Source organism: Hippocampus zosterae, chromosome 8 (assembly GCF_025434085.1).
Source record: "Hippocampus zosterae strain Florida chromosome 8, ASM2543408v3, whole genome shotgun sequence".
Classification (NCBI taxonomy): domain Eukaryota; kingdom Metazoa; phylum Chordata; class Actinopteri; order Syngnathiformes; family Syngnathidae; genus Hippocampus; species Hippocampus zosterae.
The window spans coordinates 10672458-10694698 of NC_067458.1; the positions used below are offsets into that span (position 1 = coordinate 10672458).

The 22241-nt window shown below is 40.7% G+C and overlaps 1 protein-coding gene across 17 annotated transcripts in view; it reads left to right on the plus strand.

Annotated features, from left to right (window-relative positions):
* The window catches only part of ptprsa (protein tyrosine phosphatase receptor type Sa), a 223294-nt gene that overhangs the window by 118081 nt on the left and 82972 nt on the right, over positions 1–22241 (plus strand). For all 17 annotated transcript variants that reach the window (XM_052074413.1, XM_052074418.1, XM_052074423.1 and 14 more), the window contains one exon: positions 14420–14608. In XM_052074413.1, coding sequence (XP_051930373.1) covers positions 14420–14608 — 189 coding nt within the window. The remainder of the gene's footprint in view (positions 1–14419; positions 14609–22241) is intronic.

The window sequence follows — 22241 nt, forward strand, 5'->3', positions numbered from 1 at the left end:
TATTGGGCTGGAGTGCTGAAAAAAATAATTAGGCACATCCTGAAAGGTGTGGGTGGGTGTGTGTCCACGTTTGTATTCACGAACGAGAGAGACCTGGTTCATTATTTGTAGATTGTGTGCAAATAAGCATTCCAACAGCGCTGTAAATAGATGTTTACTTCTGCAGACTTGCATATGGTTTTTCAGAGACAGTGAAAAAGGAGATTGCCTATATCAGCAAAACATTGAAGCCCGTCCTGTCCTGCTCCATATGTGGTGACCTTTCCTGCTTATATTAAAAAACCATAGAGAGAGAAGAAGCTGATATTTAAAAAGTAATGGTGCACATACAGACTATGCCCAGTAATAGTTCTGATAAATTCCCCTTTTGATTGGAAGGCAGAGTACCAGCCTTCCTTGTAACTGTTATGTTACTATATCATGATAGAATTACATTCTAAGTGATATTTGCTTTAAAAAAAAGTACTTTTTTTCCACTCAGAAATGGTAAGAAATATATCAAGAAATATCCTAATACAAAACGAGAATCCCATCCAGACAAAAGACAAAAGGGGCAAGGAGATAAGACATCAGTTGAGGTGGGCATTTGACAACATTTTTCCGGTCCATCATTCGTCATTCGTCATCCGTCACTGGCCTGGGCAACCGTCTGTCATCGTCAGTATGTCATTTTTTCAAGTGTAATTCAACCAGAATCCAGCACGCCTGCGATTCTCGTGAGGATAAGCGGATAAGAAATTTGATGGATGGATGGATGGATTTTCCTTAGCTGCGCTTTCGCAATGGTATAGCAGCGAAACATGGTCATAGAGATATGGAACTCAAACTCTTCAGACATCACAAAAATCAAGTTCTCTTTAGTCTTTAGTCTAGAGTTTTTGGTTTCTATTGCCTATTCTGTTCAGTTGTGGGGAAAAAAAATCTGACTGCCATCCAGCTCGACAAAAATGTGTTTATAAAATTTCAGACGACATCATTTACCAGGGCCAGGAATGACGTGGAGGCGTTCTTTCAACCAAACGTCATGACAAGACATTTCTTATGGCCTGATAGTGTACTGAAAACTCTCTTCCACTCATCTGCCTTCCCAATTCAGACATGGTGGTTAATAGATGAAGTTTGGAAAAAATACAAGCTCCATGGCTGGATCGAACAAAGAAAGGGTTATGTGTTCTCTACGCTGATGTTACTAAGCCCCCTTTTAGTCAATGCAGGCTCTTATTGTTTCATCTTCATTTCCAACAAAGAAAAAAACTACACCCACTGGGGCGGACGAGGGTCAGATAATATCTGCACCAAAAGACTGTTCGAGTTCTCCACAGCTTCTCATTTGTGAGATGTTTTAGTTGTTCACTTGAAAGGGTGAACACTCCATTCATTAAATAAGCGTAGAGTGGGTCCAGTCAATAGCGGGTTTGTGTATTTTAAGACAGGATCAGTGCTTTAGGAGTTTGAGGGCAGTCAAAAATTTAAGAAAAAATTTGATTACCTGACATGATGGCTAGCAGAGGTTGAGGAGGGAAATGGGCACCGTCTACTAGTCTACATGGGACAATAATTGTCAATATGGCCTATGGATGAGTGTCATTTCACATTTGTTTCACCAGATTGTGATCAATGTGCCCCACATTTGACCGGAGGTGACAGGGCTCGAGACTGATACCTCCAAAGAAAGGGTGGGGAGATGAGGAAGGCATGTGTCGGAACTAGAGTCATTGTTCACCAATTTTCTTGAGCCTGTCCTTTTAATTGGCTGTATCAGAGGTTTGGTGATGAAATGGACACTGTGTACAATAAATAAACAGATGAGTGTTACATCAAGGTATCTCCTCTGAAGACAGCTTTGCATGATCCAACTGAATGAGCATGACGATTTCAAATAAGGACAGGTCGTGAAACGGTTGCTTTGACTGATGATTGGATTTATGGCTGGCCATTGATGATAAGTTACCATATTTTTCTGGACTATAAGTCACTTCTGAGTATAAGTCGCACCAGCCATAAAATGCATCTTTCCATGTTTCCATTTTCCGATCCGCTTTATTATCGAAGGGGTGCTGGAGCCTGTCCTAGCTGTCTTCGGGCAGAAGGTGGGAAGACACCCTGAACCGGTTGTCAGTCTTAAAACAGACGGAAGATGGTTGGTTTAGGATCAAATTTATTAGGAGAAACATTAAATATAAGTAAATGTTGTACTTTTTTCATTGTCCCCTCTTTTTTATTATGTCATTTAAATGACAGAGATACTCCGTTTGTATTCAAGTCAATTTCAACAATTTAATATGGAATATTTCAGAAGAGCAATGTGCAGTTTGGAATAATGTGTGCACAATATAAATGGAAATGATTAGCTTTCCCCCAAATATAATTAAAATTAAAAATGGGCCAACTGATTTCAGTCCTCTTATCTGCAGTAATTTCACTCACTGTATATAACATGATGTGGTTTGCAGTCACAAGTCTGTGGGAATAGTTCATCTCTAAAATGTATTCTCCCAAAATATCAATGCTATCCATGTGTTTGACTTCCTGACTCTGGATGTGCTCTGTGCAGATTGATGCTGCGTTGGTCACAGGGATCAGCAGCTCAGTCAAAGCCCAGTGGGATCGAAATTTAACAACAGGGATTTGAGCCAAGCAGAGTGTGGGGCGAGGACCTCCAGAGGGTAGACGAGTGGGGCTGTCTGGGAGCTCTTTTGAGTATCATTGGAAGAAGATAAGCTCACCTTCATTGGTGTCCAGAATGGGAATTCAGGTGTTAATGTAGTTTAAAAAATAATACCGGCGATAAAGCAGTTAAACAAATAACACAAATGAAATATTTCTTGTTAATAAAAATACCATCTGTAAAAACATAAAACCAGTCAGTAAAATTATGTCATTCCTGCAGTGCCTCCTCTGTGTATTTTAACCAATCAGTCACTGTCGCGCGGCCCTATTTCTATGCCTGGTGCAAGTCTAGCACAAAATGCTGTCTAACTGTGCGCATGGGGGACGTTTTCTGTTGGCCACAGTTAGAAATGGGCGTTTGCGCTGTTGTGGGAGTGAACACAGGCAACTTGATTACCGGCCAATTTAAGCATTTTCCCGCATTTCCTTTAAATTCAATGCAAGAGAGGCACACAATCTACACGGCGGAAGTATAAGGAACTCGCTGAGGTTCGTGCAGAAGATCAGGGCGCTTAATGTACTGTACGTTTCTCAAGAAATGCTGGAAGATCTATACAGATATGCTAAAAGGTTGTAGTCATGCTAATTGGATCTGGTCACCAATCAGTGCAGGTCTGTTCAGGTGGATATTGTGTGCATATTTGTGAGTTTGTGTTCATTATTTATATTAATTACAATACTTAATATTACACTGCAAAGGGTATGTGCTTACTGTCATCATGGTAATGGAATGGTGAAAACATAAGTGTATCTTCCACAGGTCTTTCACGAAAATATATAGTCAAATAAAGAGATACGGTCTGCCTTCCCTATACTTTGTTCCTCATAAACTAAGCCAGAATAACATCCTCTCATGTATTTCTTGTCTTTGATTGAAAGCTTAGAAAAAGCTAAGGCTCCTACTACTGATGTGAGTTCATGGCATTCAAATTCAGTGATCCTTGGATCCTGCAATCTGTCATCATGTGTGACTGGAAGCTAACTTTGGAGGCATAAACCGAGTGGAAGCAAGACAGGCGGTGGATGAAGTAAATGAAAAGGCAGTTCAGACGGAGTAAGATAAGTGAAAGGAGCCTCTAACTCAAGGTGTCGGACGTCTGTGCTTTTGTCATCAATTTTATATACCGGTAATTCCTGCCCAGGCAAAAGTAACCCCGGTGACCCTGTACAGCTCGCCGGAGCCAATATAAGGCCCCTTCTGGAAGGGGGATAAAAGGAGAGGGAGGAAGGGAATGAGGAAAGAGAAGAGGAAGGAGAGAATGAGTTGTAGGTTGTCTGTTTGGTTTGTCATTGGCTGGAAAGATACATGGATCATTTGGACTGGACTCATTTAACTGTTAGATTATTCTGGCTTCTCACTCATAAAGGGCTATTCTTGTTGTTTACTCATCGTGGATTACACAGGAAATGATCTTTTCCCCAAAGTGATAAATGACAAGTTAAATAAAATACTAATAATGATATTGCCATGCGATTCTATGACTGCCATGTCGATTTGTACAATTGGATATATGAAGTGCTTTTCTAGCTGTGCTTACTGTCTTTAGGATAGTACTGGTTCTGGATGTACTCGCAATGTGATAAAATGGAAAAAAAAAGTACTTTCAGTTTTAGGCCCTTGTTCATCATAATATGTTGAAATTTAATCAACATTTTTATCTCACCTGAGTGGAGAGTGGGAGTTGGGAAAGAAAGGTGGTTTCTGATGATTAGAATCTCTGCGAGTGATGACCTTTGAGTCGCCCATCTCATGCATAAAGAAGAGATTGGGTAACTCTCTTCTTTTTCTTCTACATATAAATGATCTAAGAGCCCAGATGACTGAAGTTGTTCTCCACAGAGGTTGTGAAGTCGACCCTCTGGGCACAACTGATTGAACTGAAGACCTGGTGTAATGTCACTGCTAATATTCAGATGGCACATTTTATGAATCCCCTTATACACAAAAATAAATTTTATGAACTAATATAGGAAATTTAAAACACTCTATCAATTACAATAGATCATATGAAACTGGACTTTATATATATATACTGTATATATATATGATGATCTAGGCAGACTCGACAGTGGCAGTATGGTCAGACCTAATTAATCCGATGGCAAAAACCTCTAGCTGTAGACCAATGATTTTTGGAAGTTGTGAGTAGACACTTCATGCAATATTGGATGATCCAGCTTCTTTTCATTTCTATCACTTACCAATAAATCTGCCAAATGCAGATGGAAATGGTCTTCTGTCCTCTTTTCTGGTGACTATCTTATTAATATTCAATTCATATACTCTTGCAGTTTTAATCTTTCTAAGTGATGTGTTTACACGACACTATCAATTGTTGAAAGCTGTAATCTTCTTTCACCTTTTTTTGCCACATATACCTGTGACCTTCAAATTGCATGTTAAAAGTGGGCAATTACATGGTAAAGTGGTCCTCTGCTCCTTTCCAACCGCTACATATTCAAACGTGTTGTCTTCATCAAGCCAACCGTCAAATGTGTCATTAGTGGCATAATTGCGTGAGGCTTAGCGCTCCCTAAGACAATGACCTCCCAGCCTAGTCTCACTCATCGATCTCTCTCCAAATCCTATAGCAATTATGGAAATGAGTCTCCTTTTGACAGTCTCCTTCAACAAGTTTTTCTGTACTTGTTGATATGAACCATCTTAATCTCCGACCGTTTGAAAATAAAAAATAAAGAAAATAAACGCACAAATTTGTAGGATTTAAAATGTTTGTGAGATAAATTCTTGAATACATGTTTTTTTAACAAATCAATTTGTCATTTGTATGTCTTTCAGAATTTAGTAACATTCCACATGTCCATACATTTAAATGATTTGAACCCAAACTCATAAAAAGTTGCTTGGTAGGTAAATTTTCTGAGTGATTTATGTGAAATAAGTTACAACAAAAATTGCAAGCTCAATGTTTTAATCAGCCATTTTAGGGAAATGATGTTGATGGTTCTTAGTTGACTCCCTCAATTTCGACTTTTACAATTTAAAATAACGAAAGACGTCGAACATTTGAAAAAGGCGTGTGGTGCAGCATAATCACACCGACTGTGTGGGGCACTGACACATGATTCACTCACTCCCTCCTTCCTGAAGCGCACACTCAAACCACCCAGCACTAAACCAGACCTGACTAGTTGACGTTTCTCTACGGTGAAGCACTTCCTGTAATGGCTCCGGCCTTGTCTCCTGTCGCCCCCGGAGTGTGCCTGTCTTGGCCCAGTCGCCTCAGGAGCATGACGAGACAGATAAATAGAGCCAGAGAGACCTAAAAAAATAAATAAATAAAATAAACATACATAAATAATTTTACGTTTTTTCTTTTCTTCACATAGTCATTGCCTTCTCCAAATAGCATGTGTGAGATGTGTCATTGTTGCATCACACACATGCAGCACATATTTCATAAAATTCCACTCATTTAAGCCTAAACTAGTCTGCCTTCTTTTTTCCCCCACTGGCTGTTTCCAATGGCAGACATGTAGCCTAAGCCTGTCAAAAGAACTCTTGCCACCTTAATGGCATGCAGGGACATAGCCAGAAATTTTTAAGTAGGGTTGCCAGGGTGACCCAACACCTCAGTGACGAGTGGCCAGATTTGGCCATGCGTGTGTCTGTTATTCTTTACCGTTCCGTCCACATTCAAGTTTTCATGAAATAAAATTCAAATATATCCAGAACAATGCACATTAAACTCATAATCAAGCAGCAACAGATCTTTGGAATAAGCAATATTTTGCTGAGCTTTACTAGATCATGACATTTTCTTTAGAGTGGCTTTCTCGTAGTCTACTTCAAGCTCATGTACTAATTCGCTAGCTAACCGCTAATTAGAGTGATCAATTGTCTTAGAAGAAGATTAATGGCTCATTCATTTAAATCCTCCTTCTTTTAGATCAGCGGTGCCCAAACTTTTTTGGACCGAAGATCGACTTTTCGATCAACCAACCTCCCGCGATCGACTCGTACCCTACATGCATGCACATACACACACATGCCTTGAAGAGCAATAGCCTGATGCGGAGGCATGCAACGCACTTTTGCAGCGTGTTAACTATCGTAGTTCACGCGTACCGTTTGAAATGCTTCTCTCGGCCCTCTAGATTGCCATTCTTTGGCAGTGCCTGCGGTAAATTGTACAAAAAGTTCCCATAAGTGCCTGTTACAGACAGAAAATGATGCTCAATGCACTCATTCCTGCTCACCCGAGGCACCCACCCAACCCCCCCCCCCCCCCCAAATATTTTCATCATTTACTTTTAATTAATCTCTCATCTGTGATATGTGACAAATTCTGTCCATTTGTTGTGAAGCTGCCATTGTGTTATGCCACACCCTCCCAAGCCCTTGTCTACAACATCTATCTCTTTTTTTCCAATTTGAGCCTGACCTTGTATATCCTGTATTCAGAACTGGAGGTGATACAAAAATCTGTTTGAAAGCTGCCGATAAGTAGATTGATCTCATTTATTTTTTTTTCATTTCATTCTCACCCATTTATCAATTTCCAACCACGTTTACATTGTAATGGTTTTGCTCACAATCGTAATTCTGTTGTGCGCAAATATGAACAAAGCTGCACACAGATCAACAAAGCTGACGGATGTCATTATAAAATGTTTTCCAGAACAATAGTTTACCGTATAACTCTGTGGTGAGGGTATGGTATTTTGTTTTCGGCTATGTGAATGTACAGTGATACCTGTCTGATGTCAAGAATGTCAATGCAACATATCCCTCTCACAATGTTGCAAAGTATAGAAAGGTGGAGGGCTGGCTGTATAACAACCATAATTCAACTGAGATGGGTATCTGGAGAGGGTGAGCCGTGATGGGGACAGCGTCGCTATGATTAGATTTCCCCTGTGTTGCTACTCTCTGTATGTCCCTGAGCTCTCTTTGTGCCTCTTTTCCCATGTCATATTTTGTATCTCTCAAAAGCAATTCAACAGGGATACCAAGAGAGAATCGGGGGATTGCAATTCAAAATGCTTTGATCTGTGAGCACAAACATTGTAAAATAAACATTTGTGGCTATCGCCCTATCACAAAATAACTATCAAGGCACATTGCTAAAAGCTCCAAAAATTTCACTTTTGCTTGTACTCACTGTGTCAATCTCCCAACCATCCGTTTGCATTATTGATGCTCATATCTGCTCATAGCCTGTCTCCATTCTGCAGCACTGGATAATCAGTTAATCTGATTAAGCCTCTGATGGAATTAAATCATTTCAGTAAGTGAAAATAATAATATAAGTAATAGGTGTGGAGGATGGTTGTCCTCCCTATAGCATTTCCTGCAGTGGCCACAAATCAAGTTTTGCTCCTTCTCCGTCCGATGATATCATGGATGGCTCAGAGGCATCAACATTAAAGCCGCCAATGTTGACACCTGATGAATGCATTTCACATGCATTTAGAGTTTTGATTATACACAGTGTCGTGAAAATATAGTTGCCCTCTTCTCAATTTCTTACTTATTTGCAAAATCAGGATTTTCTGGATACACAGAATACACTCTTCCATCAATAACAGAAAGTCATCCGACTCCTGAAAAAGCAGAGCAGCCCGGGACCTTGAAACTCGTCTTTGACTGTTGTTGTGATGTTTTTTTTTTCTCCTGAAATGCTGTTACATTTGCACCAAATGTAAGAACACTTCCGAAAGTCTCAACTTTCGTCTCGGCAGTGCATAAAATATTCGTGATTGAGCAGGTTTGAATGTAATCAGGCTTGGGTGTGGTCAGTGAAAATTAACTCAGCTTTCCAAAAAATGTCATTAGGCAGGTTTAACTGCGGCTTTAAGTCAAGTCAAGTACAACTTTGTGGTCAAATAAAGAAACAGATGAAATATCCTCCCTCTTAAACAGACAACAGATAACAAAAGGAGCCACTGCGGGTGCCCATGCGGCCATCAAAAGAACACTTATGACAAAATAATACAACACAACACATAAAACAGACAGTTGTGCCAAATTAACATTTAACAATGGGAAAAAATAATTTTTACATCATAATATTAACATTTCCCTGATGATCTTCAACATTAACTATGACTATGTAAACTACTTTTCAACAACAACAAAAAAAAGAATTTGAGAAGAAGCCAAATGCTTCATGTGCACTGTTACACTCCAGTGATAGCCTACTGCTGCTCATAGCTTAGTTGCATGCAAACTTTAGAAAGTTCACTTTCAATTTGAAATGCTGCAGTCCCGTCATTTCTCTTTTGGGTTTTACTATCATAAGCAACTTCTGTTTAATGACATCTTAGTTTGTGGTGTTGCATTAGTGTTGCTATGTTGGTTGACTGTTCATTCTTTACAAACAACGGCAAATCTTAATTATTTGGCACACAAGAAGTCACTCTAGGCTCTAAGATGCAGACTGTAACTCAGAAAAAAAATAAGCCTTATATTTTGTGAGAATATATGACTTTGGGGTCACCATTTTTTCTCTCTCTACCAGTGAACCACAGGGAAGAGGATTAGTCAGGAAAGTTAAGTGAGTGTAAAGGACAGACCCTTTAAGCAGGCCACATGATAGCATGCTGAATGCAACAGCAGGCATGAATCTGCAGATTATCAGAACTGGCTCAACTATCCAGAGGCTGATTAAAGGCTTAGCACCTGTCACTTGTGTAATGATATTAAATGTTAAATCAAAATTATAGACAGTTATAAAAGGAAAACTGAAGGCAATTGAAGTTGAGAGCATTGGAGAGTTGTTTCTTGACCTTACCATGTACTATGTGTCGGTATGTACCTGTATTCCTATTCGTATGGGATTCTAAATGCATGCCTTCGCTGAGGCCTTTTGCAGGTGAAAAAAAAATTGAATTTGTGGTTCATTACCTGTTGCTTGTAATGCACGCTTGCAGGGTATTAGCTCAGCATGTGGACGCCCCCGTAACCTCAAGTCTAATGATTATTGGCCTAAGTGGTAAAAGCTGCTCTTGACAAAATAAACAATGCTTTGTCATTGATGGATTGTGCACTTCCATTAATTCTATTTGGCCTGTAAAGATCCGTCATCACAAGAATTGCACATCAGAGAATAAATAGAATTTGTAAACTGTTATGGTGGAGCGGTCCTTTGGGAATAGGTAGAATAGCATCAACGTATGTTATTAGCTTCTTCCCTTCACAGTCAGGCTGGATAACCCTGAAGTAGCACTCCCTTGATGAGTGATCTGTTTATTTTTGCCTGGCCGACTTTAAGCTTGAGTGTACGTTTGAGTGGAAAGATGCTATCTGACTCTGTAACGACAACCATTCGGGAAAAGTGGCCAAAAGAGCATCAGGTCAGAGCAGCTGTAAAGATGGAATAATATTCTTCTGGTTTACTGCTGCTTTGGGAGATTTGTCTTTTCACCTTTTCTTGTCCACTGATAAAACTAATTACTTCTGTCACTTGCTTGATTTTATTCGTGTCTGCTACTTCAGTGAATGTTTGCAACATTTTAACTCTGGTTGTCCCTGACTCCGATTTACAGCTTTCATATCCTGTAGGTTGGTGACTTAATGCACGGAAAGGCCTCATAAGCATGTACTATATCATGTGGTAGACACAGGGAAAATCCCAGACCGGTGCGGTAATCCTTCTCCAACAGACAGACCTCGCTCGAAGGGAATGAAAGTGCCGTACCATTATGGCATGTTTAACATAGATCACTGATGACATCCAGAAGAGGGATATTGTGAGAGCATATTGCACTCTCATGTACTGAAGTTTCATAAGGGAAATGTAGTTTGCAATTGCCTTTCTAAGCTTCAGGGCGACTTGATATAAAAAAGATTATACAGTGGTGATCATTAATAATCGATGGAGAGAGCACACCACTCGAGCCTGAACCGGTGTAAATGCCTGTATATGTCTTTGAACGCAGCAGTGAAAGATTCATTCCGTTGATGGCAACTTTAGTTGAAGGTTACCAGATCGGCCGCCATTGTGAGACTCAGCCTTCTTTTCTCCCAAACTTTTTATTTGTGAAGATCCGACTCTTTTAAATGTTAAAAATCCCAGCAAGTGAATTGTTTTCTGCTACAGTCAGTCATGGTGCATTTTTTTTTGTGTGTGTCCTTGTGCAAATGTCATGTTTGCATTTCTTGATGAGTAACAAATATTAGACTCAATCACCACCAATTTCTGCTACTACCCAGTACTCAAAATTAAACAACATTAACAAAAAGCATCACTTGGAAAAGTTATATTCATTCATTCATTCATCTTCCGAGCCGCTTGATCCTCACTAGGGTCGCGGGGGGCGCTGGAGCCTATCCCAGCTGTCTTCGGGCAGTAGGCGGGGGACACCCTGAATCGGTTGCCAGCCAATCGCAGGGCACACAGAAACGAACAACCATTTGCACTCACACTCACACCTAGGGACAATTTAGAGTGTTCAATCAGCCTGCCACGCATGTTTTTGGAATGTGGGAGGAAACCGGCGCACCCGGAGAAAACCCATGCAGGCCCGGGGAGAACATGCAAACTCCACACAGGGAGGCCGGAGCTGGAATCGAACCCGGTACCTCTGCACTGTGAAGCCGACGTGCTAACCACTGGACTACCGGGCCGCCCATATTTTCTATAAATCGACATGTCCGTTTACACTGAGCGATACCCCCTTGGCTCAGCAAGTTGTATTTATTTTGATGCGAGTGTGTCTTTCATCCTTTTAGTTCAAGCCTTTAGAAGTTATATAAGATAAGATAAGATATCCTTTATTCGTCCCACACTGGGGAAATTTACAGCCTCCAGCAGCAAGAATGTATGTAGAAAGAAGAAAGGAGAAAGAGAAAAAAAAACAACAAACATCTTTCAATTAAATACAATATGAACACAATGGATAAATCGCAGTACTATTTACAATTTTACTTCACATAATTTAATTATTATTATGATTGTTATTTTTTATTCATCAGCCTGACAGCAGTCGGTAGGAACGAGCGTCGGTATCTCTCCTTCTTGCAGCGCGGGTGTAACAGTCTCTGGCTGAAGGAGCTACCAAGTGCTGTCAGGGCGGGCTGGAGGGGGTGGGAGGGACTGGCCATCATAGCTTTTAGCTTAGTTAGCATCCTTCTGTTGCCCACCTCCTCCAGAGTGTCAAGGGAGCAACCCAGGACAGAACTGGCCTTCCTGACCAGTCGCTCGAGTCTCTTTCTGTCCCGGGCTGAGATGCTGCCTGACCAGCAGACAATGCCATAATGGATGGCCGAGGCCACCACCGAGTTATAGAACGTCTTAAGGAGTGACCCCTGAACCCCAAAAGACCTCAGTTTCCTGAGTAGGAAGAGTCGGCTCTGTCCTTTCCTAATCAGGGTGTCCGTGTTTGTAGACCAGTCCAGTTTGTCGTTCAGAAGAACACCAAGGTACTTGTAGGAGGTCACCCTCTCTATGTCCATACCCTGGATGTTCATCGGTGCTGGTGAGGACTTTTTCCTGCAGAAATCCACAACCAACTCCTTAGTTTTCCTAGGGTTGATCTGGAGGAGATTCTGCTGGCACCAGTCCACAAAGTCCTTTGTCAGTCCCCTGTACTCCCGATCGTCCCCTTCTGTAATGAGGCCAACAATCGCAGAGTCATCGGAGAACTTCTGAAGGTGGCAGTTTGGAGTGTCGTGTCTGAAGTCCGAGGTGTAGAGGATGAACAGGAATGGAGCCAGAACAGTCCCCTGCGGCGCTCCAGTGCTGCAGAGAAGCCGGTCCGACTCACAGCTCTGCAATCTCACGTACTGCGGCCGATTTGTGAGGTAGTCTATGATCCATGCTGTGAGATGGTGGTCCACTCCGGCATTCTGCAGTTTGCCTCCCAGCAAATTGGGCTGGATGGTGTTGAAGGCACTGGAGAAATCAAAGAACATGATTCTCACAGTGCTCCCAGCCTTCTCCAAGTGTGACAGCACTGAGTGGAGGAGGTAGATAATGGCGTCTTCCACACCGATGCCAGGCTGATAGGCAAACTGCAGCGGGTCCAGTGACGGGCCCACCAGCGGTCGAAAGTGGGCGAGGATGAGTCTCTCCAGCGTCTTCATCAGGTGAGACGTCAGCGCCACCGGTCTGTAGCTGTTCAGCTCCTTAGGGTGGGGGGTCTTGGGCACTGGGACCAGGCACAAAGTTTTCCACAGCTGTGGAGCTCTGCCCAGCTTCAGGCTCAGGTTGAAGATATCATTTGAACAATAAAAAACACTGCTATTGGTTGAACAGATTTGTCGTTGCCTCATCATGTTTGTAATATTTGAAGTTTGACAATGGATGTGCAAATGCACATGCTAACAGTAGCTTAGCATATTGATGTAACTTCACTACGGGAATTGTAATCTACTCATCTTTACTTTGCAGCAATAGTTTTGCGAGGACAGCAGTCATTCGCATCCATTGCTGTCGTTTGTTATCATGTCTCATTCTGCCTGATGCCTTCAATGAGGTGTGTTTTCCACACTTGCATTGCAACAGTTAAGGTGACACTATTGATGTAGAAAATTGACTTCCCAAAAGTAAAACAACTTGAACAGAGACTAGCCGGAACTGTGTTGTATAAAACAGTGTAAAATTTGAAGAATCAAATAGCAGAATGAGAATTATCATCTTTATTGTCAGGATTGTGCACCCTGTATGCGTACATGCATATTCACAAAATGTGTTCTCTTTGTTTAACCCATCACAGCAGTGAGCACATAAAGGCACACACTGGAGCAAAGGGGCTACTTTAGTCCTCAGGTAACAGTTCAGGGCATACGTAGGTGTATTGCTCAAGGACACTACAGCTGTTGGTCTGGGGGTTGTTGGATGGTCCGTGGTCTGAGCCGGATTTGAGCCGAGGGTTACCTAATTTTTCATCTGTGACCTAATTTACTGTCCCTCGTTAGCACCCCTTTAGTGGTCCTTGGGTGCCGATACTACCATCATGTCTGCTGTGCCGACATGAGGTCATTGGCTCTTGAAATGGGCAGTGACCTATGTGCCACTGACCAATTTCTTAGTCAGTCATTCTCAGAGTTGGGATGTGGCCTTGAGCTTCTGATGCATATTGCAGCTCAAGGCACTTCGCCTCACAGCTCTCATAATATAAGAATGAGTCACTATTTTGGCTCCAGTCAGGGTAGAGGTCAGGCGTTTTGACCCACGGGACTAATTGTGCCAGCGTGACAGCGAAAGGAGGACAATGACCATGGAGAACACTGCACTTTCTCATCCATTAATAGTGAAGTAATTGCTCGATCATGCATGATTATCAGCTGCAGGGGTACCACAGAGATTGTAAAGAATAATCCTGCCTTGTGTTATGGCTCTTGAATGTGATGGATAAAGGAAGTGCGAGAACTCACTCATAAACGTAAATCCGTTACCCTTTAAAATATGAGCAGAAATATGAAAGGCCAGCCATTCAAAAGGTTTCTTTGACCTTTCACATACCTTGAATTGTAATTTGGGTTTGCTGTTTTGCAAGGATTTTCGTCATGTGTTACATTGTGTCATTGTGTCATCTCATATCGATCTTTATAAAGGTTTGTCACAGGGTGTCATCATGGATTGCAAAGGCAACAATGTTTCTTGCAGGAGTACACATATAAGCTTATGTGGAAATGTATCAAATTGGATGCTGTATCTGAACTTATGTTAGCTAATTTTCTGAACGAAAAAAAGTCTCCTATATGTGAGTATGTATTTCTGTACAGCAATGATTGAAATGACTTACGGTGCATTGATTCGTTGTGTTTTCATTCCAACAGAGGATCTACTCCCTCCTGGCTTTCCTAACATTGACATGGGCCCTCAATTAAAGGTGGTGGAGCGCACTCGGACAGCAACGATGCTCTGTGCCGCCAGTGGTAACCCTGACCCAGAAATCACCTGGTATAAAGACTTTCTGCCCATTGATCCCAGTGCAAGTAATGGGCGAATCAAACAGCTACGCTCAGGTAAGGAACATTTCAGCATACTGATGTCATTTTCCTTATCGCAAACAAAACAACTGTTTTAACGGTAGCCTGAATTAGTTTTGGATGCTTCCAAAATGTTTTTTTGGAAGCGTCCAAAAAGGCATCCCCAAAAGTTTGGGGATGCCTTTAATGTATTAAACAGAGTAAAACAGATTGATTATACCATGTACAAAGTGTACTGAAAGCACAGTATGTTAAAAATGAAAGATCAAATAATTAATACTACCGTAGAAGTACAGTATGTTGTAATCAGTGAAAGCCCAACTCAGGCACAACTCAGTTATGGATATGTTTGTGTCTTGTTCCCATTGATTAAACCCCACTGAGAGGCCCACTAAAGCAAAGTCTAATTATATAGCTAATTAAGTGCAGACTCTAAAATGGCCCTGGGCAACAAGGGATAGATATTTTAGGTCGATAATTTGTCACCATTGGAAAAATCCAATGACTTTTATTTGATCCGTGACTGCAAATTTAAATCAGTGCAGACGCCACTAAATAGTCTCGCGATCGAGTTCATGTCCCATTTGTGCCTCTCGTGTGGTATACTCAAAATAACTGATTGGGCATCTCATTATTTATGCTTATCCATGTAAAATAAATTGACATCTCCCAGACAAGGTTTTCATTTAGAATAATTTCCAAATGTACTAGCAATTATTAAACGCAAATCCCTATGTAGTTCTTCTGTAGATGTGAAAAAAGGAATTCCAAAATGTGTGTGTACATTTTTTTGGTCCACACCATCTCCTTTTATTGAGATGTCAACCCCCCCCCCCCCTCAAGAAACTGTAGTTCTGGATTCACTGTTTCTTACTACTGTCTATTTAGCGTTAGCTAACTCAGTTGTGTTGACACCATGAAGCATCTCGTACACTAATCAATAAAGACGTTTTTATGATTTCAAATCGCGCAGCGTGTAGTAGGGTTGTGTGCTCATTAGCTCTCATCAAATCATTTGAGGAGTTACTGCAAAGCCGACCATTGAATAGATTCAATATGTTTTACAAAAAAATGATATAATACCATGCATCTATTTTTGCTACATCATTTCATTGACAGGGTTTCTTATAATTCGGGTGAATATATTGGTTTGAATGGAATAACTGAAATCCAACTCATGGATATGCATCTATTTTAAATGTAGTTGTGTTTGTTAAGGAATACTTTAAAATGCTGAATATCAATGCTGGTTTACCTGCCTTCATCGTCAAATGTCTCTCCATCTTTAAACCACTGCCAGTGATTTTGTCTGCTATCTAATGTAACTTCTATGTCACCATTCTTGTGAGTGTCCTTCTGGAGCCTTTTTATGTCTTGCCTAATTGAAGGATGTTCTTTTTTGTTGTCCCTCTGTGTACTTTGTTTATGATTCTGTGTGAAACTAAGACACATCTCGATGAATGCACATTGCAGAGTATTCAAGAGAACAGAAATGTATCTGGTAACCAAAGACAAAAAGTCTTCTAAAACTCAATTTAAACAGAACATTAAAAGCCTATTTTCCAACAAACACCAACATTTGCACTTACATTTTATAGTGTGAAAAATGTATTGATACTTAATTAGTTAATCATAACTTTCAACCTTTTAAATGCTCATCCAGAACAACAAAACTGTGACAAGAATTCTAGAGTTACCCAAGATGAAACTTCTGCACTTCAAATCTTAAGTGGGATTTACCTACATTACCCTAAAATCAACTATGTTGTTCTTCCTTTTTCCTCTATTTACTTTCATCTTGCTTTGTGATTTACAGAAACTTTTGGTAAGTGTTCATCTGAGTCAAGCAAGCCCACCCACTATCCTTCAAGTAGATGGCAGAGTTAAACCTTTGTCCAATATGCATGCATTCCATTGCTACCCCCCACCCCCACCCCTCTTCCTTAGCCCTTTTTCCTACACTTTGTTGAGTTATTTCCACCGCCGCCACTTTTAAGTAATACCATAATGCTAAGGATTTTCAAGGCATCTTGCTCCTGTCAAGTTCAATACACGTATTACTGCATTTTTAGTAAAGTGACATTATTGAACTATTATGAGTCTAAGTTTCTTTAACAAGGTTAAAATAGAGAAATGCTGTGGCTGTTTTACTTTTGCTGATCACATGGTCCAAATAGGTGGCCCGGTAGTCTAGTGGTTAGCACGTCGGCTTCACAGTGCAGAGGTACCGGGTTCGATTCCAGCTCCGGCCTCCCTGTGTGGAGTTTGCATGTTCTCCCCGGGCCTGCGTGGGCTCCGGTTTCCTCCCACATTCCAAAAACATGCGTGGCAGGGTGATTGAACACTCTAAATTGTCCCTAGGTGTCAGTGTGAGCGCGGATGGTTGTTCGTCTCTGTGTGCCCTGCGATTGGCTGGCAACCGATTCAGGATGTCCCCCGCCTACTGCCCGGAGACAGCTGGGATAGGCTCCAGCACCCCCCGCGACCCTCGTGAGGATCAAGCGGTACGGAAGATGAATGAATGAATGAATGGTCCATATATTGGACTTAGTCAACCCAATACCTCATTGTTGGAAGGCAGCGACTCTCATTAATACAGTTAGTTAGTTTGAATCTGGAGAGAGAAATTTAGTACTCACTTTTTATGCTCACACGTTCCAGAAATTCACAACATTAATGTCCAACAAGAGTCTGAGAATGCCAGGCAAGTAATATTTAAACTGATTACTTGACCAAAATATTTTTTCAGGAGAGTATTTTCATTCACACATCATTGGCCAAGGTCATCAGACAAACAATGACCCTAGTCTTAAATAAGTAGAAGGGTAAGGGCCTAAATTATGCTTCCAGTATCTACATTTGACCACATTGTTCCTTGTTTACAAAAAAATAAAAGTACATTGTAGAGAATTGTTGGGTGTTGTGGACTTGTAAGATCCTTTGGCTAATGCCTTTCCACGTCTTCACCATTTGGAGTTGCCATCTTTCGTCAAGCGGTTTGTATGATAAGTATTGTACTTTTACAGGGCATTTGATTCTTTCCAAATATTAAGTTTGTTGTTTTTGTCATTAGTCTCGAAAAGGGTTTACGAATCCTCTACTTTTTGCAGGACAGTATGCTAAATACAATCAAAGCAGCATCTATTGGGCTTTATCTGTTTCCCTGTTTGCTCCAGGCAAACCTTGAAACCTTTTCGTGTAACTCCAAACGTCAATTTGTTGTGGTAAAAATAAAGTATTTGGGGAAAGACGAGTGAGGGAGAGAATATGTTGGAGGCAATAAATACTCGGGCTCCTGCTGCACAAAATGAATTGCACACTTTGGTCGTGGAATACCTCAATTGAAAACATAACAGAAAACAATAACACAAGCCTATGAACAAATCAACTTCTGACACATTTAAATGTCTAAAATTGGATTGGTGCCATTCCCCAAAAAGATTGCTCGATGTTCCACAGCACGCTGCACTGCCATGTCAGGCCAGTGATATTTTTGTGTGTTTCCCCCAAGGACTTCCTCGAGAGTTATGGAGGGGGCTTGACATTTCTCGCAGTGTGTGCTTTGATAGCAAACGTAACACCGCCACCGACCATATCAGGTTCAATTCAACAAAGTTAGGAGAGGCCCCAATATTTGAATGCTCTGTGAATGGAAGATCACCGCCAAACACCTTAAACGCCAGTGTTCAAATCATGTTTGGATTAGTCTCTGAAATGTGCAAGATCATTCATGTTTGCTGCTCTCTTACTTCCCCAAAACATCTGAGGGGATGAGCTGGTCAGCCACACACCTCAATTCAAGCCAGGCAAGTTTGACAAATCAGTCATTCTTTAATGTATGCAGATGAACATTCCAAACTAGACTGAAGCTGGACTACAGCCTTGAATTATATTTATAATATTTTAAGAGGGCTGTTTAGCTAACATCTGGGGTGATCAGCGGAGTAAATAGTGCCACAGCTGATAAGTCTGTTGAGGTATATTTAGGTCATTGTCAATGTAAGCTGATCAAGCTCTCACTGACCAAACAAAGCTCAGAAGGGGGGAGGCTCATGATCGTTAAGTTACATTGCAATAATACAGTTGGATTGTTATTCTCAGCCCAGCTGTCATTCATATAAATATATATATATATATATATATATATATATATATATATATATTACACAGTGTTAATTTGTTATTTTTTACAGTTTTACAGATAAAAGACAAGATGCCATTGATCAGTATCATATCGTTTATTACCGTTGCTTTTAAATTGATGTTCCTTTAATCATTGTATCTGTTTATTTTCTCCATCCCGTTTTATGTAGGCCTATGTGCGATTGTCATCCCTTCTAAAAACCTGCTTTATTAACCAAAACCTTGCCCCAACCTTTTCCTAACAGTACCCTTCACCTCACCCAGCCTTTAACTAGTAACACCCTTAACTTCCCAACTAAAAAAATCATATTCACTGAAGTAAATCAAGTCAACTGCTTCCTGCAGCTTCTGATAAAATGCTAACACCATAACAATACAACCTCCTCTTGGCCCCAATGTCCTCTGTCTTGTGATTAACCTTATGTGGCTTCTAAACCGGTCGCCAAAATCATTTTCATAATGCCACTTTTTTTTGTTTTGTTTTTATGGTTTTGCCTGGTTCTTTCAATGACCTCTGTGTGTGTGTGTGTGTGTGTGTGTGTGTGTGTGTGTGTGTGTGTGTGTGTGTGCGTGTGCGTGTGTGTGTGTGTATACATACAGTACATATATGTGCATATGCAGTGAACCCCTGTTGATCGCAAGGGGTAGGTTGCAGGCCCATCTGTAAAGATGAAAATTAATGATTATAGAAACCTTCTGAAAACGTCTCCTGTTTATGTATGCAGTAGTTTTACCCCTTCCATCAGCTTTAAGTAAATGTAAACCAATTAAAAAACACAACCTTATGAAAACACACTTATTGTTGTGTTCCTTAGTGCAATGTCTTACTCTCACTTGCACAGTTCTCCGCATAACAATGCTTCGATCAAGCTGTTGATTTGACTCCTTGTTGAAGTTTGTTGTAAAACTGACCCATCAATTCAATATTGGATATTTAAACAACAAAATGCTTAACCCAAACCACGTAATTATGTCGAACAAAAGTCCAGTGCTTTAATACTAACATACTGTATGAGTTGAAATGCCATAAAAAGGCAAATGACCATTAGCATAGATGTTACAGTAATTGTCAAATTTCAAACAGCTGCTACCCGAGCAGCAACACATACAAATAGAGCATACAGCAATACTCACAGGTACTGTATATGTTCTCCCTGCACTGAGAACAACAACCATTGCAATGGAATAATGTGATGTTGTATTACCTTCAAGGTGCACCTTTTTCTTCTTCTTCTTCTTCTTCTTCTGAATTATAACACATTTCTTCCATTAGATATCATTGGTGCCCGGCATTTTGCGGCACGTGGTAATACAGTGAAGTTGAGCAACTATAGATGTGGACATTGCCACAAACTGTAAAAAATCATTGGTAATGATGAACTGCGATATGACGGGGGATCACTGTTTACCGTATATACTGCATGTATACATATAAACACATCACAAACCAGGCAGAACTTAGACTTTAACTCAATGCTTGCCTCCTACATGCTGGTATCACATACAATCCCAATGTAGTGAAGAGTCCACTACATGTGCTTTCTTCTTGGCATTGACCAACCGCTACTGTAGCGATGACTAAGAGCACTTTGCTCCTTGAACTCGGCTGAAGCAAATGGAAGGGAGTGGAACTCCCCCCCAAAAAAGGCACAATTCCTCACAAGAGATATGTTGAAAGGTGAAAGATGGAAAATAGTAATACGTTAAAAAACAGTTTTGCTAGAGGAAGAAGAACAGTTCAATGCAACGCATGCCAGAGTGAGGCGGGTTGAGTTCATCTCTGTCCCAAACAATTCAGGGCTCTGCCTGCAAGGGATGTGTTTTACATCCAAGCAACAACTCAGAGCTACATTTTAAAAAGCCCACCAGTGAGTGAATAGATAAGATGGGTATTCCCTTGTCCCTAATGGGATACTTGGCCTGCAGTCAAGCTTGTAACACAATAGACTTACAACAAACAAATAATAGGCAAGCGCACTGCGTAAGAGAAATGAAAAAATAGGAAAAGCCAAGAAACAAAATGACCAAGCAGGAGTGGTGAAGCTCGAGGTGAAGTGTCTCAAATTTGAGACGCTTTACAATTTGTGGAATTAAAAAAAAACCCAAAAAAAACTTCAAGGTGTTTGATTTAGCATGCGGTGGCTAGAAGGTACAGTCTGAACTAGATCGGCACAGACTGCATTATCGCCTCAGCAGGTTTGTAATGTAGACCCCCAGGATAATATGGAGACACCGGTAACTGCTTTGCTGACATCTTACTCAAGGTCATTCAGCTGGGAAAGGTTTTATGACACTAGAGCAGCCTATGCTGGCGTAAGGTCATGCTCTTGCAATGGCTTATCACCAATGTTTGCAGCCTGTACTAAATAAATGGCAAGTCTTGCTGATGATGCATTGAGTTTACGCTATTAGTCGGGACCGTCCAGCATCGAGAGAAATAAAATACCTCGGCGATAGAATCCCATTGTGATACCAGCAGTGGGAGAGATTTTATTTTTGTATTCCGATAAAAAGCCACGCCTCCTAAAGTCTGACAAGGGTTCTAATCGAGTTCTAGTGATGTACTCCCTAATTCACAAACATAACTACAACTAACCTTTAACTAAATCTATGTTGTGTCTTCGTTTTTGTGTCTCCTCCAGAGGGTACCCCGATTCGAGGTAAGACGTTTAACCATCACAGTGAAACAATATAAATATAACCTAAAATACCGTAATCTCATAACTAGAACTCTCACAAAATCATCCTTATGATTAAATAGGCTGATAATTCTGTTGATGCCCCATAAAGAAAAGCAAAACAAAACATAACATTAAATTCTGAACTTTGCTGCTGTGAATTGGGAATTTCTCCATTGCGAGACTAATAAAGGTTTTCTTATCTTATCTTATAATATTACTGTCGTCTTATGTTTTTATTCTGTTGTGATGTCTGTGTTAAACGTTTCACCAATGTTCTTTCACGTCTGTCTGTGTCTCCCATGCATTTTCATGTTGTAGGAAAAAACAATGCAGCTGTCTAACTTTAATTTTGGGTGGTTGTTGGACTGGTGATGTTTTGGTGGGGAAATGGGCAAGGGGAGGGATGTTAGGGGTGGGGGGGGGGGGTTAGGCCAAGCTAATGAATACTGTAAACTGGCAAGCTTTGTGACCCTTTATTCGCCCGATCTTCTCCGCTTTGATATCCTTCTCATCCTTCCGGTCTGCGCTAGAGCCGAGAGACACTCATGTAATGTTAATAAGCAAGTTGCATTACAGAAATTTGCATTCATTCCCCCATCGTCTGTGACAGAGTTTCTTACAAAGATGAACCTAGAGATGCCCGTGGGGGGCTATGGCTGCTGTTTAAAAATGAAGCCGTAGTTACTTCATTTTTTTTCTTACATGAGTGGGTGGAAATCAAAGCAGAAAGTGGAATGACAGTGTAACTCTCTATATTTGTTAGTATAATTTTACATGAACTTATTTTCCACCAGATTTATGCTGTGATGCAATGTGTTTCTCGCAGTATTTTGTTTCTTTAATCA